Raw genomic sequence first — 25,584 nt, forward strand, 5'->3', positions numbered from 1 at the left:
TCTGAATTAAAGTCTCCATGATTATTGGATTATCCTGTTAGATGCTTTTCTAATTCCTTGATTTATGCTGTGCCCAATTTTACAATAACTATTTGGTGACCTATAAATAATTTACCTATTTCTTAGCACCATCCAAACTGATTCTAATTCTACGTCGCAATCTGGCAAGCCAGGATTATTTCTCTCCCATGTACTGATCTCATCCATTATTTTTGGGCTACCCCACATCCCTCTCCATTTTACCTCATCATTGAATGTCCTCAAACATTTAGCTCCCAGCTTTAGTCATACTGCAGCCACATTTCAGTTGTGACAATTGGATCATATCCACTTACTTCTATGTGTGTTGTTAATTCTTCTATCTTGTTGCAGATGCTGTATGCATCTAGATAGTGTCTTTATAATTTTGTCCTTATAAACAATTTCTCTACCTTGATCTCATTTCATGCTTACTTTTGTTTTCTCTTCCCATATAATTTGCTAACTACTTCACTAACTTCCACTTCCTGCCTTGTTTCTCTCCCTCGTAACTCCTATACCCCCAGCCCCCAGCCCCCATGAATCTAGTTTAAAACCTCCCCAATGGATCCAGCAAGGAAATTGGTCCTTCCCTGCTGAGGTGTAAACCATCAACTTGTAAAGGTCCCAGGTGCCCCAGACCACAGAAATCTAAAGTCCTCCTCCAGCCACATATTCATCTGCCTATCTATCTCCTATCTCTATTGGCATGTGGCACCTGAAGTCATGCTGAGATTACTACGTTTGAGGTCATGCTTTTGTATCTCTTTCCTAGCTCCCTAAAATCTGCTTACAGCACCTCATGTCATTAGCATAGATGTGGACCCGGACCCCAATATCTGATTGTTTACCCTCCCCTTTCAAGTTACTCTGCAACTGCTCAATGACTTCTTTGACCCTGGCAACAGGGAGTCACGTCACAATCATAAGTAGACTGTGCCTGTTAACTTTGCATCAGTTATGAGACCATGTATAAACAGTGTCCCTATCTGTGTGTCATTTATCCAATTATGAACAGACGGTGTCCCTTGCCAGTGCTTCGACTGTACATGGGTTGTGATCTTTGTTTGCCATTACCAGATTTTGTGTCACAATTTGTGTCCCTTGACTGACAGCAGATTGTTCATGGACTGTACCCTTATCTGCACGTCAGTTCTTCAAATGTGCAGAGACTGTTCCCCTGTCTGTGTTTCATTATCAAATTTTGTACCCACTGTCTTCTTTGTCTGTGTGTTACAAATAGGATTATGCATAGATCATATCCTTGGCCTTGTGTTAATTTTCATATTGTGTGCAGTTTGTGCTTCATGTCCGTCTGTCAGTTTTCAGCTTGTGCACTGATCACGTCCATTGTACGTGGGTCAGTTATCAGAGTGTGCGGAGATCAAAACCTTTCTCTTCCAATCTTGGACCGACTATGCCCCTTATTTATGTCTCTGTTATCAGAACCTAAAGAACAGATGGTGGGTGTAACGAACGCAGGAGATCCAGCCACTTGCTGATAACCACGACGTTTGTGGATTCTTCAACGCTGTCAAGGCCATCTTCGGCCCGAACACCCAAGGACCCATCCCTCTGAGAGCCATGAACAGAGGTGAACCTACTAAGGTCAGAGAGGCAGTCAGTGCTAGCTGGAAGGAACACTTCAAAGACTTCCTCAATTGTGATTTTGTCTTTGATGTGAACACCATCCTCCTTTTCATTCAAGCCTTATAGCCTCTCCTAACAAACAATTTCATCTCCCACACTTGGGAAGAGGAGATGCCAGGAACCCCAGTAATGCCATAATTCTGATTATCTTCAAGAAAAGAGATGTCTGACTGCACAACTACGAAAGGGTCTCTTTCCTGTTTACTGCAGGGAAAGTCATCACCAGGGTCTGCTCAGTGGCTGTGAATCACAAGACAGAGTGGACATGATTTTAACAGTGTGATAACTTCAAAAGAGACGCAAGGCACAGCACCACTACATAGGGCCTTTTCCAACTTCATTAAAACCCTTGACGCCATCAACCAGGATAGACTGGATCACTCTCCTCAAATTTGGCTGTCTGCAAAAAATTGTCTGCTTTTTGTGTTTGCTATATAGTGGCATATAAACCATAATCTTAACCAATGATCCAATCTCAGTCCAGACGGGTATCAAACCATGTGCGTCATTATCCCAATACTTTTCACAATGTCTCTTGTTGCAATCGTGCACTACACCTCCAACAGGAGTAGACCTAATCTACCAGATAATGGGAAATTTCAGAATCAAGGTCATCCCAACACCCCAACTTCAGTCATCAAGCTTTATTGTACATGATCAGAAGCCAAGCTCATTGATTTGTTCACTGAAGCATGCTGGAGGATGGGCCTTGCACTTACATTTGCAAGACAAAGGTCCTCTACCAATCAGTTCCTGCTGTACCACACTGCCCTCTGATTATAAAGGTTCACAGTGAGACACTGGAAAATGTAGACCACTTTCCAAATCTCAGGGAAGGCAGAATCGACAATGAAATTCACCATCACCTTCAATGCACCAGCAGTCCTTGATCAGTGGAGGAAAACAGTGTTTGAAAGTCAATATCCCAAACCTGGCACAAAACTCATGATCTACCAGGCTGCAGTGATCCCTGGACTTCGTATGCTTCTGAAACATGATCTACAGCAGACACCTCAAGGTACTGGAGAGATATAACCAATGCTGTCTCTGCAAAATCCTTCATATTCACTGGAAGGATAAGCAAACCAACTTCAGTGCCCTGTCCTAGGCCAAAATCCCCAGCATTAGGGCTTCAATTGGCTACATTAGACAAGCCACATTATTCACATTCCTGACACCTGGCTCCCAAAACAGATACTCTATTCCAAGCTCTGTCACAGGAAGAGATTGTCATGTGGTCAGAGGAAAAGATTCAAAGATAATGGCTGAAGGTTCCATGAAGAAATGCCACATCCCTTCAGATTCCTGGGAATCTCTGGCCCATGTCTACTCAAGGATGGTATTAAGAACTTTAAGGTCACACAACGGAAACACACAGAAGTCCTGTGTAAATGGTGGAAGGAGTGCACCATCTCACAAACTGTCCAGTCACCCATCCCACCAGGAAATTCCTGCCGGTCTGTGAAAGAGTCTGTGGTTCCCACATCGATCTCATCAAACCACTTAACAACCCACAAAATAAGTCATCCTCAAGCCTGAGGAACTGCCTGAGATGAAGAAGACATTTTGCACAGACTGCACCCCTTCCATGGGTCAGTCATGATGTTGTGTGGAGAACATGGCTCTTGTCTGTATGACATTGATCAGGTTATGTGCAAAGATTGCTCCTTGTCTGTGTTTCATTCATGTGGTCGTCTACAGATTGTGCCTCCTTCAGTGTGTGTTATCAGACTGCCTTCTATTTCCTGGGCCTGTGTGCTAGTAATCAGATTGTGCACAGACTGTAGCTACAATCTGCTGGAAGAACTCAGTGGGCTAGACAGCATCTGACATTGATTGACCCACTACCCCCAGAAGATTGTTTGTCGCTACAGATTCCAGCGTCTGCAGTCTTTTGTGTCTCTGTGCACAGACTGTTCCTCTTGATTGTGTCAGCCTTCAGACCAAATTTAGATCATGACCATTGCACAGTTGTCAGTCACATCACTGTGTGTAGAGTATACCTCATGTCTGTGTGCCAGTTTTTTGACTGTGCAGAGACCTTGCTTATTATCTGTGTGTATTATTAGATTGTCCACAGACCATTGTGTGTCAGTCGCCTGTTAATGCACAGACCATGCCTATTGTCTGTCTGTCAGAACCTAAAGAGCAGATGGTAAGTGAAAAGAGCAACTTACTGATTGCCATTACACACAGGGGTTGTTCAGCACAAGCAAGGCCATCTACAGACCATAAACCAAGAGCTCATCACACTGAGAGCCAAAAATGGAGGTGAACTTATCAAGGAGAGAGAGGCTGTCAGCACCCACCAGAAGGACTCTGTCCTTGACGTGAGCACCCTTGACTCCATTCCACATCACCAGCTATGCCACCAATCAAAACAAACAAGAGGCTGAAAAAGCCACATGCAGCTGAAAAACAAGAGGGCTTTGGGAACTAACAATATAACAAGAAGAATTTCACTCACAAATGCAAAACCTGGGAAGAGGATGATATGCCTGGGAACCTGAGAGACACTGTAAATATGATAGTTTTCAAGAAAGCAGACAAACCTGGTTGTGTTAACTACGGAGGGTTTTCCTTCTGCTAGCCACAAGGAACCTCATTGCCAGGGTCCTCTTCAACCACCTTCAGCTCCCAATGGCAGAGGAGATGCTTCCTGAATCACAGTAATCTATCTGGAGGGATAATTGACAAGCTGATATTAACCAATGAGTCCACAAATGACCCAGTGAAAACTGGGTGAAACAAATGCATCATTGCCCCAACATTTTCCTCAACCTGTCTTGTCCGTGTAGTGCACTTCTCCTCCAGCAAGCTTCCCACTGCCCTGGAGTTAATCTACAGGAAAGAAGGAGAAACTATTTCCCCCCACTCCGGAACCAAAATGACTCCACCCTCAGTTATAGAGTCACAGAATCATACAGCACAGAAACAGGCCCTTTGGCTCACCATATCCTTGCTGACCACTTTACCCATTTGCTGGCATTAGGACCATAACCTTCCATGCCTTGCCTATTTAAGTATCTGTCTAAATGCCTTTTAAAAGTAGTAATTGTATCTGATTCCACCATCTCCTCTGGCAGCAAGTTCCAGATGTTAACCACACTCTGTTTAAAAAAAACTTACCTCTCAGATCCCCTTTAAAACTTCTTCCTCTCACACATCCCCTCTTGGTTTTGAATCCCCTACCATGGGAAAATGATTCTGACTATCGACTCTATCCATGCCTCTCAGAATCTTAGATACTTCTGTCAAGTCACCCCTCAGTCTCCTTCCCTCCAAGGAAACAAAGCCCAGCCTATCCAATTTCTCCTTATATCTAAAGTCCAGGCAACATCTTGGTGAATCTCTGCATTCTTTCCAGTGCAATCATATCCTTCCTATAGTGCTGCAACCAGAACTGCACACAATACTCCAAGTGCAGTCAAACCAGTGCTTCTTAAAGTTGCAACCTAATATTCTTATATATAGTGCCCCAACTTTTGAGGGCAAGCGTCACATATGCCTTTGTCACCACCCTATTGATCTCTATTGCCACTTCATGTCTAGATATAAAAGAGAAAGTGCTGGAAATACTCAGAGGGTCAGGCAGCATTTGTGGAAAGAGAAACAAAGTTAACGTTTCAGGTCCAGACTCTTCATTATTTCAGACCCAGCATCTGCAGTCTTTTTGTTTACATCCTTCTCTTTGTCCGGGTGCCAGTTATCAGATTGTGCACATATTATCCCTGCAGTGTGTGTTGTCAGAGTGAAGGTGGATGCTGTGCCTTTTACCTGTCTATCAGTTATCAGGTTGTGCACATCACTTGCAATTATCTGTGTGAAAGTTAGCATCTTGTACGATCACTGTTCTTATTTCTGTAAATTGTCAGATTGCGCACAGATGGTGCCCCTTGCCTGTGCGTCAGATCTCAAAGTGTACTTTGTCTATGTGTTCGCTTTTCCCTCATCTCCTTATCTCTGTGACAGTTACCAGATCATGTATAGAGTGTTCTCCTTGCCTGTATGTCTGCTATTAGATATGCACAGACTTGGCTCCTTAACTGTATAGCACTTACTAAACTGTGCTCAGACTGTATCCCCTGACTGTTTGTCACTGAGCACAACATTCACTCCTTGTCCTTCTGTCAGTTCTCACATTGGGTCTAGACTGTGCTCTTTGTCTGTCTGTCGCACTGCATTTCTTGTCTCTTTCTCTGTCAGTTATCATATTGTGCACTGAGCATTCTCCTTCACTGTGTGCTGGTCATGACAGTGCACAGAGCATCCCCCTAGTTTGTGTATAAGTTTTCTGATTGTGCAGACTGTGCTTCTTATCTATGTGACAGTTATCAAACTGTACAGAGACCATACCACATACCTGTGCTTTACCGGGATGTTCTGTGTACACAGAGAAGGAGCATGCTCAGTGCACAATATGATAACTGACAGAGAAAGAGATAAGAAATGCATTGCAACTGCACGGAATCCACGCTCTGTGTTACAGTTGTCAGACTGTGTACAGATTCTGCCCACTGTCTGTATGTCAGTTGTCAGAGGCTGATTACACTGTGCTTGTTATCCTTGTGTGAACTGCACATAGACTTTGTCCCTTATCTGTGTCAGTTATCGAATCATGCAGACTGTCCTTTGATGACTTATTTGCCTATTAACAGACTACTTAAGAACATAAGGAACATTAGACTATTCAGCCTTTCAATCCTGCTCTCCCATTCAATAAGGTCATGGCTAATATTTCATCTCAGCAAGATTTTTGTAAGAAACATTAATCAGTTTCTGAACACACCATGCCCCTTCACCCTATGCCATTTTTCAACTGTGGGCAGGCTATGTTCCTTGGAGACACAAGGGACTGCAGATGCTGTAATCTGGAGCAACACACAAAAAGCTGGAAGAACTCAGCAGGTCAGGCAGCATCTATGGAGGGAAATAGACAATCTGTTTCTTGTTTCACAGCTGCTATCTGACCTGCTAAGTATTTCCAGCACTTTCTGCTTTTATTTCTGATTTCTAGCATCAGTAGTTTATTTTTGGTTTTCACAAACTTTGATTTCTATCAATTCAGAACTATCAGCCTCCACAGCCCTCTTCAGTGGGGAATCTTAAAGATTCACCCCTTCGGGTGAAGAAATGTCTTTACATCTCAGTCCTGTATAGCTGACCGATTATTTTGATCTTAAGTTCTAGACAAACAACAGGGGAAGAATCATCCCTGCATATACCCTGTCAAACATGTGAGAATGTTTATATTTTATTGAGATCACGTTTCATTCTCTTAAGCTAACGAGAGTTCATCTTCAGGACAGTGCATTCATCCCAGAAATCAATCTGCTGAACCTTCACTACTCTCCCAGTGTTGCAAGTATCTTCTTTCTTAGGCAGAGACTCCAGAGCTGTACATACCTGCACTCATCAAGAAAGGACTTCTGTATTCCTGTACTCAAAATCCTCCTGCAATAAAGGCCAATACACTATCAGACTTTTAATTGCTTGCTCTTACTATGAATCAACTTTCAGTGATTTGTGTAAAAAAATGCCCAGGTCCCCATGAACACCATTTTTCAATCTTTCATAATATTAAAAATATTCCAATTGTATTTTTTTACTGGTGGATGACCTAATAATTTTACACATTATATACCCCTGAAAACTCGCAGCATTCTCCTCATTGCCCACACTGCCATACAGCTTCATATTATCACCAAACTTGGATATATTACACTTGATCCCCTCGCCCGGATTATTGATATAGATTGTGAGCAACTGGAGTCCCAGCATTGATCTCTAAAGCCCACCCCTGATCATAACCTGTAAATCCAAAAATAACCTTTTTATTCCTACTACCCATTTTCTCTCTGTTAACCAAATCTCAAACAACGTCATCATTCTACTACCACAATTCCCATATGTTCTAACTTTGTTTAATCACCTCTTGTATGGCACCTTACTGCAGATCTGCAATTTCAAATACACTACAGCAATTGCCCTGTTAACTCTTCCTTAATAATTGTTTTCAGCATTTTTCCTACTACCGAAGTCAGGCTAACTGGTCTATAATTCCCTTTATTCTCTTTCCCTCCTTTCCTAAATAGTGAGGTTTCATTTACTATGTTCCAATCTATGGGAACTGTACTAAAATCAGTGGAAAACTGGAAGGTGACAACTCATTCTCTCTAACTCTACCTTTTTCAAAACTCTGTGATGCACGTCATCGGATTCTGAAAATTTATCAGATTTCAGTCTCATTAATTTATCCAGTATATTTTTTTCATTAAGTTCGGGCTTCTCATTCACCCAAGACCTGAACAACTCTACTGCACCTTGCATTTTCTAATCTGTAATCTTTCCTCTCTATTGCCTGTATCCCATCTTTCAATGTTAGGCTATATCTCCTTCACTTCCACATCTCCTATTTCTTCTAAAGTTATCCTGAAATATTTAATTCCAACCCTTGGTCATTTTCCCATCACATCTCTGTAATAACCATTGGATTTTACCCATTTAATTCCATTTGTGCCATTAAGCCATCCATCTTATTTCCAATGAACCTTTAATTTTCTTTTTTTACCATTTGTCCCTGCTCTGAATATAATTCGAGGTGTACATTTATGTATATATGCTCTGTCTCTTCTTGACAGACTCTAGTTATCATTTCCCACTTCACCACCTGCACTATCTCTTTTACTTTCTCTTCAACTCTCTAAATTTACCCTCTCCAGAACTCTTCCCACAAATATTTAGATTAAAGCTCACACAACAGTTGTATACATTTCCTGTTCCTTAACTGTGTCTGTTATCTGTGCACAGTCTGAGCTGTCTGTCCTTTATTTCAGAATGTGATCCCGGACCATGTGTCACTTATGACACCACACACAAACTGTGCCCATTGTCTGCCTGTCATTTATCTGGTTGTACAGACTGTGTCCACTGTAGGTGTATCAGATATCCGATTGTACATGGACTTTCCTCTGAATGGCAGTTATTCAATTGTACACACACTGTGCTTCATGTCTGTGTGTCAGTTATCTGATTGTATACAGACTGTGCCCCTTGTTTGTATGTCAGTTATCCAATTGTACATACAGTGTCCTTTGTCTGTATGTCCACAATCCATGGTACATGGACTTTCCTCCTTGTCTGAATATCAGTTATTTGATTGTACATGGACTGTGCCCCTTATCTGTGTATCAGTTATCTGATTGTACGCAGATTGTGCCCCTTGCATGTATGGACGTTATCCAATTGTACACATACTTTCCTCCTTGTCTGTGTGTCAGTTATCTGATTGTACACAGATTGTGCCCTTTGTCTGTGCAGAGACACAAGAGACTGCAGATGCTGGAATCTGGAGCAGAAAATAATCTACTGGAGGAACTCAGCTAGTCAAGCAGCATCTGTGGGAGGAAAGGAATTGTCAATGTTTTGGGTTTAGACTCAGCATCAGGACTGAGAGTGGAGAGGAAAATAGCGGGTGTAAAGAGAGGGGGAGGGGTGAGATGGGTCGGTAGGTGATTGTTGGATTGAGGAGCAATGGGCAGGTTGTGCCAGGCAGGAGAGGGGGAGGGGTGGTGTTGGGAGACAGAGGCAGGTGAGTGATAGATGGAGGCAGACAGGGTGATAAAGCAGATAGAGCCAGGTGGGGGAAGGGAAGGGTGAAGGTGGAGACAGAGACTGGAGTGTGATAAGTGCGACCACAAAGGCTACCCGTGCTGGAATCTGATGTAAGGAAGGTGATAATGGGAACAGGTCGGGGAGAGGTGAAGGGCAGATGGAACCAGACGGGAGAGGGGTTCCGATGGGTGAAGCGTGTGGGTTGTAGGTGGATGGAACTAGGAGGGGGAGGGGGATGAAAACATGTGATGGGGGGCTGGAGGGGGGTATGGGAAAAGGAACAAAACTGGGGGGACTAGAGGTGAATTGGAAGGAGAGAGAGTGGTGAACACAGGCAGTGAGGGTTATCTGAAATTGGAAAATTCAGTGTTCATACCATTGGGTTGTAGACTATCCAGGTGGAATATGAGCTGTTGTTCTTTGTTGTCCAGTTGTGTACAGATGTGCCCCATGTTTGTTTGTCAGTTGTGCAGCTGTGTATGGACAAGCCTCAATTCATTGCGCATTGTCTCACGTGTTTCTCCCAGTTAATGAGTGAAGAGTGGCAAACAGTCTCCGAGCTGCAGCCTCAGCGTATGGAGTCTAAATATGGGAGCACTAACAGTATGAACCTGCTCAGATATTTTTGAGCTTCAGGCTGATGGCTCCATTTTTTTCACTTTGTATTTTATCCCAACCTTCAGAGCTGACACTGCTTCAAGATCCTGCAGTGATTCTTGAGTCTGCAGTTCTCCTGAGCTTGGCGAGGATTCGTTATTTGGCTGCTCTGCTATTTGTCACTGGCTGTAGGGGTGGGTTGGGGCTCTACATTCGCCGGATTTCCTTCAGGGCCAAATTGTCCCGTGGATCTAATGCTGCAAATGTGATTAGTGTGGAGCTGCAGTTTATCATGGAGTGCAGTGATGGTGAAGAGGTGTGAGCGTCTTTTACTGGCTGTTATGTAAAGGAGCACGTTACAGTAAGTGGTACTGCAGTATAAACAGAGCATGGTCATGTCCAGCAACTCAGTAACATTACCTAGTTAGTAGCAGACCAGGAAATATCCAGTCACCAGTGTAAGCTGAGTTTAGCACTGCCGATAATAGGCACTGCTTCATGTGGTCTCCCTGACTCAACATAAGCTGTAATTAAAAATTCTCCTGCCTGAATCCTAACTTGTATTAAACTCTGTTCACCTATCAGCCCAGGGTTGAAATGCAGAAACATTGAAAATAGATCAGGAATAGGCCCTTTGATCAACACAGCTGATCCTCTACCTCAACACCCTTCCATCATTTCACCACTCCCTCTCTTTGCAACTTTCTCTCACCTATGATGATCACAAAAATACTAGATTGTTCCAGAAAGCCCACCTGATTCATGAATTTCCTGGAAATCTGAGAAACTACTAAGACCCCTGGATATTTTAAAGCTACAGAAACAGACACCTCACCAGGTACTGAAGACCCATGCTCCAGAACTAGTAGCACCTCCAGCCAAACTGTTCCAGTACAGTGACAACCCCACCATCCCTCCAACAATTTGGAAAATTCCCAGGTATGTTCACAAAAAACAGGACTAATCCAATCTGGCTAATTACCAGCCAATCAGTCTACTCTCAGTCATCAGTGAAGTGACGGAAGCTGTCACTGACAGTACTATTAAGCAACACTTACCAATGCCAATTTGCAAGGACTTCATCACATCCTTGGTCCAAGTATGGGCCAAGGAGCTGAAATCCAGAAATGAGGTGAGAGTGATTAAGACAGCATTTGATTGAGTGTGGCATCAAAAGACAAAGCTAAGAATTTGCAACCTTGTTCAGCCAGAAGAACCAAGTAGATGATCCATCTCAGCTCCCTCCTGAGATCCCCTCCATCACAGAAGCTAGCCTCCAGCCAGTTTGATTCACTCCACATGATATTAAGAAATGGTCAAAAGCACTCAGTACAGAAAACAATGTGGGAGCAGACAACATCCCGGCTGGGTATTGGAATCATACCTCATACAAAGGAAGATGGTTGTTGGAAGTCAATCATCCCAGCCCCAGGGCATCACTGCAGGAGTTCCTCAGGGCAGTGTCCTGGGCCCAACCATCTTCAGCTGCTGCTTCAGTGACCTTCCTTCCATCAGAAGGTCAGAAATGGGGACATTCACTGATTGCACAATGTTCAATTCCATTCACAACTGCTCAGTAAATGAAGCAGCCCATGCCTGAATACAGCAAGACCGAGACAAGCAGTCATAAGGGGCTGAATGGCTTACTCCTGCTTCAATTTCTGATGTTCTTATGATGCTTTCGCTACATCTAAGAGGCATTTAGACAGGCACTTAAATAGACAAGGCATAGAAAGCTATGGATCTAATGTAGGCAAAGGGAATTAGTGTAGATGGGCAAAAAGGTCAGCATGTGGTGGGTTGAAGGGGTCTCTGTACTGTACGACTCTGTAACTCTGTGTCTTTCCACTTGTGCAAATCTTATGCTTTGACATGCCAGCACAAACTTTCCGCAGTATTTAATAACTTTAGACCATTGTGTTCTACTGAACTCCTATTTGACCAATGTTAAACAAACTATATAGGCACATAGATCCTTAATAATACCAGTGTACACAAACCCATACGTATCCTCCCCCACACCCTACAAAGTTTATGCTCAAGGGCACATCCAGTAAGAGCTGTACACTGAGAGAGTCTATTCACAACTTTGCAACCACATTGAATGGTTCCCACTGATTGGAAGCCCCCCCTTCCAATGGCCCTCCGCTTCCATGTCCACCATCCCTTCTCCATCCCTTGTCCTCCGTCCCTCTCCAATGTCTTGGCCTCCACCAACCCTCTCCCTCCGCCAACCCTCATCTCCACCAACCCCCTCTCCATCCCTTCCCCTCCACCATACCCCACTCTCCACTGACCCCACCTTCCACTAACTCTCCTCCTCCACCATCCCTCCCCTTCCACCATCCCTCCACCACCCATCCTCCTTCACCATCCTTACCCTCCACCAATCCTCCTCCCCCACTATCCCTCCCCCTCCACCATCCCCATCCCTCTACTGTCCCTCCCCTACTGTTCAGGAGTCACCAGGCAGTTCGTCTGTCCTCCAGGAACATGCAAGTCGGAGTTTCTTTCCATTAAGCTTGAATACTTAATGAGGTCTTTGCATCAGTATTCATTCAGCAAGAACACATTTGACAAATATTGGACAATGTGGAAATGTTAGAGATTGTGGATGGGTTGAAAATTGGCAGGCAGGATGTGCCGGGAAGGTTTGCTGTGCTCGGAGTGGTTAAGTCTACTGGTCCAAACGATTGGTCTGGGAATCCTGGCTCAAGATGGCAGAAGTGCTCTTCCAATGTTCCTAGATCTGAAAGAGGGGGTGCCAGGGAAATGGAAGTTGGCAAATGGAGCCTTGTTTGAGAATGGCTGTAAGGGCATCCTTGAAACTACTGGCTACTCGGTTAGACATTAAGTTCTACAAACAATAATCAGGCAATAGCTTATCAGTAATTTGGTGAGGTTTTGGTTCATTAAGACAGCCAACATGGCTTTGTAAAAGGCAGATTGTTTTTGACCAAACTAATTGAATGTTTTGATGAAGTTACAGAGAAGACTGATGAGATGAGTGTAGGAGATGTCAGCTATATGGATTTTTAGCATGTGTTTGACAAGGTACCACATCAAAGGCCGATTAACAGAACTGAGGCTTGGGCTAGTTCTCCTCCCCACACATTGGGAAAGATGTGAGATGCTTGAAAGGGTGCAGAGGAAATTTACCAGAATGGTTCCAGAGATGAGAATTTCAGCCACAAGGTCAGGTTGCAAAAGCTGGGGTTGTACTTCTTGGAGCAAAGGAAGTTGAGGGGAGATCTAGCGGAGATGGACAGGATTGTGGCAGGTTGGTTACAGTGGACAGAGGAAGGAAATTCCCATTAGCTGATGATACAAGGAAAACGGGACATATTAAGGTTTTGAACAAGAGATAAGGCAAGTTATGAGGAAGGATCTGTAATGACCTGGAACCTACTGTCTTTGAAGGAGTGGGTGGAGAGGATCAGAGTTTTCAAAGGATACGAGGGAGTGTGTTGTCATTGAAGGTAGAGATTGACAGACATCTGAACTACAAGCGAGTCATGGGGTATGGTGAGAGAGTGGGGAAGTGGTGTTGAGGCCAAGAATGGATCAGCTATGATCTTATTGAATGGCAGAGCAGACCCAACTGGCTCACTCCTATTCCTGCTTCCTGTGTTCTTCTAACGTCCTGAGATTGGAGGGGTCAGAGTTGGACTGTGGGCCTGTGGTGTTGTGAGGTTTGGGGCCTGAGGTCTGTAGTGAGGTGGGTTTGGGTGTCTATCAATCTATTTGTATCGACTCGTTCAAAGTACTGCATCTGGAAAGGAATTGACAACAACATTAAGGTTGAATGTTTGGTGAGGCTGCAGGGATAGAGCAAGGTTGGGACTGATGGAATTGCTGTAAAAATCGATTCAAAGGGCCAAATAAGCCTACTGTGCTGAATATTGGGAAGGCCAAAGTTAAAGCCTTGAGTCCCCTTTACAAATAGCATTTCATGTAGGCACTGACTGGAAGCTTCACCAAGTTGTTCATGACACTGCTTTCACTTGTGAACCCAAGTTGAGTTTCAGACACAATCTCTGTGCCATCCCTTTTCTCACCTGTCTCCACCTCCAGGACCTAAATGAACCCAACCAGCCTCAGATCACTTGCTGCCAAAACCCACATCTTGTGACCCTCAGGGCAGAACAGGACCCTCAGTAATCAATCTACATATCAATATTTGTAATCAATATTTGTGCTTAGCAAATGTGAGTTGTTATGTTGTTGGGGTCCATTACCCCAATCTTTTAGTTACTGTCTGTATTCTCAATGTGTTAAGACTGCCTATCAATGCCAGTAAGCAGGTCTGCTGAAACTTCTTCTGATTGTCTATCTCTTCTACTCTCTCTCTATCAGCTGTATGATGACCACAAACACCTATTTGAAATCAAAGAGAACATTCCTGACAAATTGGTGAAAAGAGTGGCTGGTGACATTGAAAAGCTCTTGGACAAGAAGGTGGAGGCTTTGAAGGTAAGATTTCATATGGCCCTCATATTCGTTTTATTGCAGACTTAAAATGTCCACCTACAGTGCTAGTTTTGAGATCAATTCTAGCTTGTTGAGATCAGTGCAAGCTTGTTGAGAAGATCGATGGTGCCCTGAGGTTACAGCCTGATCTGGAGATCAGGATCTGTGGGCACAACATACCCAAAGATTGGAGACTGGTGGGTGATAGACTGTGCCTTGATGTCTTGAGACTGGAGGGGGTCAGAGTTGGCCTGTGGACCTGTGATGTCCTGAGACTGGAACAGGTCAGGATAGACCAATGATGTGGCCCTTATTGCTCAGGATATGGTACAGAAAAGTTTTGATGAAACTTTCCAATGTGCTGGTGAGACTACACCTGGAGAACTGCATACAGTTTTGGTCTCCTAACTTGCATTGAGGCAGTGCAGACAAAATTTACTTGATTCCTGGGATGAAGCAATTGATGCATGAGGAAATGTTGAGCAAGTTAGGCCTACACTTGCTGGAGTTTAGAAGAATAGGAGGTGATCTTATTGAAGAGATTCTGATGGTTTTGACAGGGTGGATGTTGAGAGGTTGTTTTTCTGAGTGGGGATGTAGTTTCATAAATTAGGGTTACCCATTTCAGACAGATGACGAGGAATTTCTTCCCTTAGTGTCACGAATCTTTGAAATCCTCCTCCAGAGAGCTATGAATGTGGAGTCATTGAATATATTCAGGGCGGGGACTGAGGTGTGAGTGGGCAAGGGGTGATGAGGCTCAGATGATGCTGGAGGAACTCAGCAGGCCAGGCAGCATCCGCAGAGAAAAGCAGGCGGTCAATGTTTCGGGTCAGGAACTGAAGAGTCCTGACCCGAAACATTGCCCGCCTGCTTTTCTCGGCGGATGCTGCCTGGCCTGCTGAGTTCCTCCAGCATCATCATGTTTTTCATCTAGATTCCAGTATCTGCAGTCCTTTGTTTCTCTGTGATGAGGCTCAGAGTGGATCTACCGTGATCTTATTGAATGAGTGAGCAGACTCGAGGGGCCAAGTGTCCCACCCCTGCTCCTGTTTCTAATATTCTTGTGACTTGCTGAGGTTGGAGGGAATAGAACATAGAACAGTACAGCACAACAGAATCAGACTGTGGGCCTGTGATATCCTGAGGTTTGGTTTCAGAGGTGATGGTTGGGGGGGTGGGGGGGTCTGTAATGAGGTGGGTTTAGGTGTGTCTAAGATCTTGCATTTGGAAAAGAATTGACAATATATTGAGTTAGAATCTGTGTTTGGTCTTCCACAGTGGGATCAGAAGCCTTTGATGCACTGTGCCAGTACCTTGGTGGGATAATTTACTGGACAGTTAACAGTGGTCAGTGGTGGGATAAGTCAGTTGCATCATGTTCATTGCCAGCTGATCCTCTCACTCACCACGTTGCAGGGTTTTCTGCACCTGTCTCATTGCCTAGACACAGTTAAATGCTGCCTAAAGCCTCTGCACAACCTGGAGGTGACTAATTCCTGCACTGGTTCCAAGGATTTCCGAGACACTGAAGCCAATTTCCAATCATTGGTGATGCAAAGACGACAGATGCTGGAACCTGGAGCAACAAACAAGAAACTGGAGGAACTCAGCAGGTTAGGCAGCATTTGTGGGGGGAAATGGATAGTACGTTGCTGAGTTCCTCCAGCTTCTTGTCTGCTGTTCAAATCATTGGTGCCCAGTGTCTCCAACAACTTGGTGGGATTCCAGCAGCTTTGTGACTGACATAAGGTTCCAGCTTTAGTCAGCCGGAACCTTACTGTGCTGACACCGCAGTGTGACATCCCACCTGATACTGGACAGGGGGATGCTAGAGGGATTCTTAGCACAACCTGGGCATGAGTTCTGTGCAGCTCTGGCTATTCTCCCTGCAGCACTGGTCTGTGTGATGCTGAGACCTTTATGTGAACAGATCCACTGAGCAGGATTCCACTGTTGATAGGACCATCTCTTCAGTCAACATTCTGAGAGTTCCAGCAACCTGCAGTTTCCCTGCCAGGCTGTTGGATGTTTACCTGGGAATGTGTTGTTTTGCTGCTGTTTTCAGTGTGATGTTGATGGTTGAGCTCCCAAATCCCGAATATGATGTCCAGCTACTTCAGTACAAGGGAGGCACCACAGGATTTCACATTATGAAGCCTTGCAGTGTTGCAGTAAATGTGGAAAGCATGATCTCAGCTGCATCATATAATCCTGAAACTAGCAGTCCAATGTATTGAGACATACACATATCTATTCTGCTGGTTGAAGGGTTATTGAAATATCAACAGCATGTTGTCTGCACAGATGAATTTGCACAACCTGAGCCCAGGCTGACAAAGTTAACACGAGTTTGTGCCAGGACAGAGAATCATCGAATATTTCCCGCAAAGAAGGAGAGATCATTCAGCCCATTGTGACCATCCCAGTCGAGAAAGTGTTGTAAATAACTCAAGCACACTAACTGTTAACAGCAAAATCCTTCTTTTATTACCTTACTAGCAAGGGAGCAGTTAAGAGAAAGCACACGCTCTCAACCAAAAACTGACTCAATCCCCTTTTTTACAATTCCTTCTTATATGTTTTTTTTCTTGTTCAGTAACTTTCCACAATCTGTGCCAGGTCATATAGAGGTCATTTGCAGACAGGCAAAGACAATGACATAAAACAGACTCAACCCTAACTGCACAAGGCTCAATTCATTCAATCAATTAAAGGTTCTTGATGGATTTGGTGGTGCTGTAGCAAGGGTATACAGTTAATCATTAACCCATTTGCAACCATGTTGTTCATATTCTTCCACAAAAGAGCTACCTGGCCTCATCCCATCTTCAAGCACCTCATTCCTAGCTCTGCAGGTTATGACTCTTCAATACACAATAAATGCGATGGGCTTTTCTGCTTCTCCCACCCTTTCAAGCAGAGAATTCCAGATCTCCACCACCTCTTGGAGAAAAACATTTTTCTTCTCTAATCCTTCGTCTAAATCTCTGCCCTTTGGTTATGGGTGCCTCTGCAAAGGGAAATGGGTTCTTCCTGTTTGTTCTATTCTGGCTCCTCATAATTTTATATACTCTGATCAAATATCAGTCTCCTCTGTTAGCATGTAAATTGTTGTTGGGCAAGAGCATTTGGAGTTAGGGAACTGAAGAGGGCAGATGGAGCTAAAGTACAAAGCATCGAGCAAGGTGGCATCCATCATTAAAGACCCTCACCATCCAGGACATGCCCTCTTCTCATTACTACCATTGGAGAGGAGGTACAGGAGCCTGAAGACCCACACTCAACCATTCAGGAACAGCTTCTTTCCCTCCGCCGTCAGATTTCTGAACAATCCATGAACTCATGAACACTACCTCGCTTTTCCTTTTGCACTATTTATTTATTTTTGTAATTTATAGATTTTTATGTCTTTGTACTATACTGCTGCTGCAAAACAACAAATCTCACGTCATATGTCAGTGATAATAAATCTGATTCTGATTCTGATTCTGACTTGTTGGACATGTTCTGTGGGCTGAATTACCTGTTCCTTTTCCCGTTTCCTTGAACTATTTGGGACCGGTGGAGAAATCTGTAGTAATCTGCTACTGCAGACAGTCCCCAGATTACGACATGATTCTGTTCCTGAGAACTGTTTGTAACCCAAAATGTAGTCATTCAGTAATGAACAAAAACAGAATGTGGGAGAGGATCACAGAAACAGCTGTGATGGGAGAGTGAGCAGGTTGGGAAGAGCGGCCGCCAGCCGGCCTCACTGAGTGAGGGAGTGAGTCTGCTCGGGGCTCCCGGCTCTGCTTAACTTGACCCAGCTCCTGATTGTTGTGACTCGGTGGGGGTGCGAAGAGAAGGCACATGGAAATGCCCTGTTCCCACCCGGCAGAAGATGCCTGCAGACCCGCAGGAGCTGGCAAATCCATCCCCATCCATCCCGCCGGTCTCCCAAACACTCCTTCATATGAACGGGGTGTCGATAAGTCAGGTGTTGGTAACCTGGGAAGGACCCGTCGAGGCAGATGTGGTGGTTGCAGGCTGGGGGCAGCACAGTTGCAACAACCTGCATGGGAACCCAGGATTTTCAGAGTGTAAATGTGTGGAGCCTCTGTGCTCCAGGAAGGTCAGCTTGAGAAAAGCTGTTTGTTTATTGACTGTGGGTAATCAGTTGCTGAGGGCTTGAGCTGCCAACACAATTTCACGCTTAATCACTTGTTAGACTTCTGCATTGCATCAGCATCAGGAGAATGGTTTCATAGACTCAATTACTGGGAGGGAAAGGTCCCAGTTGGAGCTGTAAGCTAATGCGGTGTGATCCTGAAGGGATGGATCCAGCGATGCAGCTCCTGAATGCAGTACATTCTCAACAAGTCAATACATTCACGGGTTTCATTAACTTAGAAGGGGCTATTTATTCAGAATCAGAAGCAATTACATTAGTTAAATTTATGCTGCAGCAGCATAGCGATGAAATTGAAGAGCAGAGTAATTTATTCCATGCAGGAAGGTGGGGCATCTCCCGCTAAATGGATGTCAGAATGTGATTTCTTCAGTGTACATCATTTTGTGGTGAGTTGTCTGTCCAAATACAACTGTCTGCTGCAGCCTCCAATTTACCTGCTAATAGGGCACTGTATTTTTTTGGCATTTGATGCATCTATCAAACAAACTGGCATTAAATATGTAGAACTTAAAGTCAAACGTACAGTGCAATCGTAGGTGTGCAGACACAGGGCATGGGCACAGTGAGTCTTGTGGCCAGTGGAACAGCCTGTGTTTGATGATTGAAATGTAAAACAGGTGGCCAGTTCACTAATGCCTCTCTTCCAGCATCGCTGAAAACAGGTATCACTCCCAGCAGAAATAACAATGCGGGGTCTGGTGTTCTCTGCAGCTGGCAAAGCCTTGGCGAAGCCGAGTGAAGCTGAGTCCTGCTGCTCCCGAGAAAGCATGCAGCAGCTGTAGAGATGTCTGTGGCCAGTTCTGCTCACACCAACTCCTTCCTCAGTCATTTTACATTCTGCTGATGCTCTGGAGCTGTCATCAACATTGAAACGCTCCCTGCTGGAGCTACTGAGTGCTCCATTAATCCACCAACACCCTCAGAATGCAGGTACTGGCTGCTCCATTAATATTCTGCCCTTCTTTTACTGAATATTACTTTTACTGTTGTTACTGAGTATTGCCATAAGAACTGCAACTCTTGTTATTGTGTGAGGCCCTTAATGCTCCAAAGATTTCTACCATTGTAGCATTGGTAGTCAAATGCTATTATTGCTCAGAGTTGCCATCAGTGCACAGGACTTTCTGGTGTATTTTTCCTGAGTTCTGCTATTAATGCAACATTTCCTGCTGTGAATGAGTGTGGCCATTAACAATCCAATGTTCTTTGGTGCTGTAGCTGAATGCTGCCATTACTATCCAACATTCTCCGCAATTATTAGCAGACATTGCCAAACAATCACTGGCATACTTTGCTATTTAATGTTACTGGCAAGCACAGGTGATTACAGTGTAGTAGCAGTGATAGATGCCTGTCTACCAAAGGATGGGAATGGTTTAAATATTCCAATATTTGGGGAAGATAGGGAAGGGAAGAAAGGTGGGGAGATTGCAGTATTAGTTAAGGAGAATACGGCCATTCTGGAGAGAGAGGATATCCTGGAATGATGTTTGGCTAGAGTTAAGAAACAATAGAGGTGCTATTACACTTTTGGGAGCATTTCATGGGTCACTAACTATCAAGGATCAAATTTCCAAGGATATTGCAGCACTAAGTAAAAGCCGCAGAGTAGCTGTAATGGGGTTTTCAGCTGTGGAATATTCACTGGGATAACACAAACATAAAGAGGGGAGGAATTTCTGAAGGATATCCAGGAGAATTTTCTGGACTGGTACATATCAGCCCAACTAGGAAGGTGGCATTGCTGGACTTAGTTCTGGGAAACAGATGGAGCAAGTGTGGGAGCAATCTAGTGAGCAGTGATCATAATATAATAAAGTTTAGAAAAGCAATTGAAGGTGACATAGACCATCCCAAGGTGAAAGGTGAGAATTGGAGAAGGGCTGATCTCAATGGGATGAGAGTAGGTCAGGTCCGGGTAAATTGATATCAAAACTTGGCAGGCAAACTGATTCATGTATAGTCAAGGTAGATTCCCGTGAGGGAGGAGGTTAGGGAAGTGAAAACCAGAGCTCTGTGGATGACCAAAATGATGGAGAGTAGAAAAACACAGGAAGAGCATTTGACAGGTGACAGGTTGATTATACATGAGAATCAGAATGATTATAGAAAGTTCAGTGATAAAGTGAAAAAGGGAAAAAAAGACTGGCAGCAAACTTAGAAAGGGAAGCCAGAAATATTCTTTTGCCATATGAATCAAAAAGGGTTACAAGAATACAGAAGAAACCAAGCAGAGACAAAAAATGAAATCTACTCATGGTTACAGAGGGCATAATCGAGGTACTAAATAGGGACTTGCATCAGCTTTCACCAAGAAAGGTGCTGTTGGAGTCTCAGCAAAGGAAGATATGGAAAAATTCCATTGTGTAAAAACTAGTGAAAAGGAGACACAAGAAAGGCTACCAGGATTTAAAGAGGATAGATTACCTGGTCCAGATGGGAGACATAGAAGATTGCTGAGGGATTGGTGATGACCTTCCAGATATCTGTAACTCTGTGAGTGGTGCTGAGGACTCAAAAATTGCAAGTTTTACAGTTTTGTTCAAAAATGATAGTAGGGATAAATGGAGTAACTACAGACCAGTCAATTTAACCTCAGTGTTGGGAAAATATACAGAAACAACAAATAAGGATTGAATAGCAGTCGCTTAGACAAGTATGGATAGAATAGAAAAAGGCAACATTGATTTAATAAAGGCAAATTGTGTCAGAATTATTAAGTTAGACACAAATGAGTTTTATGAAGTAACAGAAATGGTTGCTTGAGGAAACGCAACAGATATGGTTTATATCAACTCCTTTAAGGTGTTTGATAATAAGCTGTCATGAAGATTTAAGCCCATGAAGCAAGAAGGCTTCGGTGTAGCAGGGATAAAAAATTGGCTAATTAACAGAAAATAGAAAGTGATAGTGAATGTTGTTTGTTAGACTGGTGGTAAGTGAACAATGGAGTTCTTCGAGGATTGGCCCAGGGAACACAGCTTTTCCTGATATATATGTTGATTGCTTGGACCTGGAGGCATATTTTTCAAACTTATGGAGGTCACAAAACTTGGAGTTGCAGGAAGCTGATAGTAATAGACCGGGGTGATATAGACAGGCTTATAGAATGGGTAGAAAAGGGGCGTATGAATTTTAACACAGAAAAATGCCAAGTGTTACATTTTACATAAAAGAATGAGAAGAGACAATGTTAACTAAAGGACACAATTTTAAAAGGGTCACGAGTACAGAGAGATCTGATGGTATGTGTGTATAGTTCATTGAAAATGGCAGGGCAGGGTGCTAAAGTGTTTTAAAAAGCACATGGAATCATAGAATACAAGAGCAAGGAAGTCCTGATTAAAAAAAAACAAACTGCTGGAGAAACTCAGCGAGTCAAGCAGCATCTGTGGAGGCAAAGGGATGGCTGATGTTTCAGGTCGTGAACCTGCATCAGGACTAAGAGTATAGAAGAAAGATAGCCAGTATATGGAGTGAGAGGGAGAGGGAGGGGTAAGACAGGGGCTGGTAGATGATAGGTGGAACCAGGTGAGGAAGGAGATGATGGGCAGCTGGATCCAGATGGGGCAGAAGATAGGGATGGTAGGCCTGGGGAGAAGAAACCCAGATGGATGGGTATTCTTCTCTCCTGACCTACCCTTCTTATCCCCTCCCCATCTGGTTCCATCTGCCCATCAGCCCCCACCTCAGCTGCTTCCACCTATCACCTACCAGCTCCTGCCTCACCCCTCCCTTCCACCTCTTTATACAGGTTATCTCCCCTCTACACTTTCAGTCCTAATACAGGGTCGCAACCCGAAATATTGACTATCCCTTTCCCTCCACAGATGCTGCCTGACCTGCTGGGTTCCTCCAGCAGTTTTTTTGCTGCAGATTACAGCATCTGCAGTCTCTTGTGTCTCCTCTGAAGTTCTGGTTAACCTTTATAAAATACTGATTCACCAGTAATTGGAGAGGATGCAAAAGCGATTTACTGAAATGGTTCCCATGATGAAGGACTTCAGTTCTGTGGATAGACTGGAGGAGCTGGGACTGTTTCACTAGGAACAGAGGAGGTTGTGAGGGGATCTGATAGAGGTATTTATTGTCACGAAGGCGATGGGGAGTGGAGATGGAGAGAAACTGTTCCCATTGATGGAAGAGTCAAGAACCAGGGGAAGTGAAGGTGATCAGCAAAAGAACCAGATGTGCTACAAGGAATATCTTTTCATGGTGAGCGGTTGAGGTCTGGAATACGCTGCCAGGGGGAGCCAATTCAATCATGGCATCAGTGCGGAACTGGATAAATGTCTAGAAGGAAAGAATTTACAGGAAAATGGGGAGAGGATAGTGGAGTGGGCCTAGCTGGAGTGCTCCAACATAGATCCAGTTTAGAGCTGATGGGCTGGATGGTGTCCTTCCATTCTGTAACCATTTTGTGGAAACCTTATCTTTAAACGTGTTAATGTTGCAGCCTTTCTGGAATGCTTGCTCACTCAGTGAAGCCTTAGAGAAAAATTTGTTCCAGCTGCATATGCCATTGAGCAGTACTGTTGAATGCATCCGAAGATGCTGCCATCAGCATTGTGCAGTACTTGAGGTACAACAAGAAGCATATTCCATCTTAATGGATCAAGGAGTGAGTACAGTGAAGATCTTTTACTGTTGAAGGCACAGCTGGCACGTTCATAAGGAACAGTGAACCTTTCCAGGTGAACAGGAATTCCAAAATTCCCTTTGGTGCCTGCATAGGAATAAGGCTCAACAGATTGCTGGTTCAGAGATGATGCATCGATAGTTAGCTGCTTGATGAAGTAACAAAAAGGCACTTTGATTTGGTTGAGGGATAAAGAGTCACCTGAGCGAAGCCCAGCTGCATTAATGAAGTGACATAATTGGGAGATAATGTAGTCTCAGTAAGGGGTTAATGTAGTGTAAAGTGAGGTGGATGATGCACCAAATAGGAATCCAAGTTGGTGAAACAACTACTGGTAGAGGTAGATCCATGCTCAGCCTATAAAACCAGGTCCCGATGATATGGTTAAGTCACACAAGAGTGATCCCAGATGCTCAGGCTAGATTGACCCTGAATAGATTCATTCTTTAGTGTGATGGAGAAATAACAGTGAATGCTCCTGTTATGGAGAATGCACAGGCGGGACAGTCGTTTCAGGATGCAAGAGAAATCAGTAGGCAGTAATAAAGCAACATGGTGCGCCCGGCAGTAACAAAGTAACAGAGTACATGTGGCAGTAACAAAACAGAGAGACAAAGGACTGCAGATGCTGGAATCTCAGTGAAAAACACAATGATGCTGGAGGAACTCAGCAGGCCATGTCGGCTGGTTTGATGACAATGTCAGGGTTGGTGCGGAGGGAGTGGAGAGCAGAGCGTTCAGAAGGGGTAAGGTTGGAGTTGGTGAGGGGGGCAGAAGAGTCAAGACAGCTGATGTTGCACTGACAGTTGGCTATGAATAGGTCCAGGGAAGGTAACAGGCCCGGTGGAGAGTCCAGCTGGAAGAAGAGGGCTGGAGGTGGGAGAACGGGTCATTAGAAGGGAGAGAGAACTCCTTACCGAAGAAGAAGGCACGGAGGTGGATGCGGGGGAAAAGAGCTCGGCATCGTGCCGGGCTCAGAATTCGTTGAGGTGGGGACGTAGAGGTACTTTGCTGAGAATAGACCGCTCAGCGTCAGGGAGGGGGAGGTCAGGGGGGATGGTAAAGAATCAGCAGGGGTCAGAGTTGGGCTAGAAGAGGAAGGTTGGGTGGAAGGGGGGCTGGGCTGGTGTGATAAAAGGGGTGAGAGGGTTGGGAGTGGTAAAGGAGTGAAGAGGGGGAGCAGGAGGAGAGGTCAGGGTAGGGGGAGGGGATAAGGGGGGCTGGGAGTGGGCTGATCCTCCAGCAGTAACTCCAGCAGAAAAAATCCTCCAGCAGTAACAAAGCTACAGGGTGCACCTGGCAGTAATAAAGTAACAGGGTTCACCCAGTAGTAACAAAGCAACAGAGTGCAATACACACAAAATGCTGGAGGAACTCAGCAGGTCAGGCAGCATCTATGGAGAGAAACAGTCAACGTTTTGGGCCGAGACCCTTCATCAGGACTGGAAAGGAAGAGGGCAGAAGCCAGAATAGAAAGGGAGGGGGAGGAGCACAAGCTGGCAATGATAGGTGAGTCCAGGTGAGGGGGGGATATGAAAAGAAATGACGTGAGAAGCTGGGAGGTGATAGATGGAAGAGACAGTGGGCTGAAAAAGAAGGAATCTGATAGGAGAGGACACAGTGCACCCAGCCGTAACAAAGCAACAGAATTCACTAAGCAGTAGCAAAGCAACAGGGTGTACACAGCAGTAATAAAGTATCAGGGTGTGCCCAGCAGTACTGCTTACTTTTGCTCCTACATGTGGACTGCTCACTCTCTCTCTCTCTCTCTCTCTGTCAATGATTTGCACTCTGATTTTGTGGTTTCTGCAGTGACAGGCCTATGGATTAGAGGCTGTTAGCTTTTAGGCAAGGTTAGACAAACTTGGTTATTACCTGTGGAGTGTTGGAGGCTGTGTGGAGACCTGGTGGAAGTTTATAAAATTATGAGAGGTGTAGATAGGATAGACAGCCAGTATCTTTTTCCCAGGGTCAGAATGTCGAATACTAGAGGGCATAGCTTTAAGGTGAGAGGGGGATAGTTTAAAGGGGATGTGCGGGGAGTGGAGGGTGCCTGGAACGGGCTGCTGGTGGGAGTGGTGGAGGCAGATACAATAGAGACGTTGACGAGGCTTTTACATAGGCACATGAATATGCTGGGAATGGAGGGATATTGATAACTTGCAGGCAGAAGGGATTGGCTTAATTTGGCATCATGCTCGGCATAGACGTGGTGGGCTGAAGAGCCTGTTCCTGTGCTGTACTGTTGTATGTTCTAAAGCAGCCCACCTAAGACTGCCTGCAACTAGGACGACAACACTGGGGGTTTTGGTCTGGGATAGGACTCCGATGTTGGTTCAGTTAACATTCCAATGAATTGGAGGATTTTGTGGATTGAGTGTTGGTGCTTTCTTGTGCTTTGAGATGCCTGCTGTAGATA

The 25,584-nt window shown here is 44.5% G+C and overlaps 1 protein-coding gene across 4 annotated transcripts in view; it reads left to right on the forward strand.

The window, feature by feature from the left end:
- The window catches only part of cacna2d2a (calcium channel, voltage-dependent, alpha 2/delta subunit 2a), a 602,032-nt gene that overhangs the window by 167,508 nt on the left and 408,940 nt on the right, over positions 1-25,584 (forward strand). For all 4 annotated transcript variants that reach the window (XM_052017908.1, XM_052017909.1, XM_052017910.1 and 1 more), the window contains exon 3: positions 14,236-14,352. In XM_052017908.1, coding sequence (XP_051873868.1) covers positions 14,236-14,352 — 117 coding nt within the window. The remainder of the gene's footprint in view (positions 1-14,235; positions 14,353-25,584) is intronic.

The sequence above is a fragment of the Pristis pectinata genome, chromosome 6, assembly GCF_009764475.1.
Source record: "Pristis pectinata isolate sPriPec2 chromosome 6, sPriPec2.1.pri, whole genome shotgun sequence".
NCBI lineage: Eukaryota > Metazoa > Chordata > Chondrichthyes > Rhinopristiformes > Pristidae > Pristis > Pristis pectinata.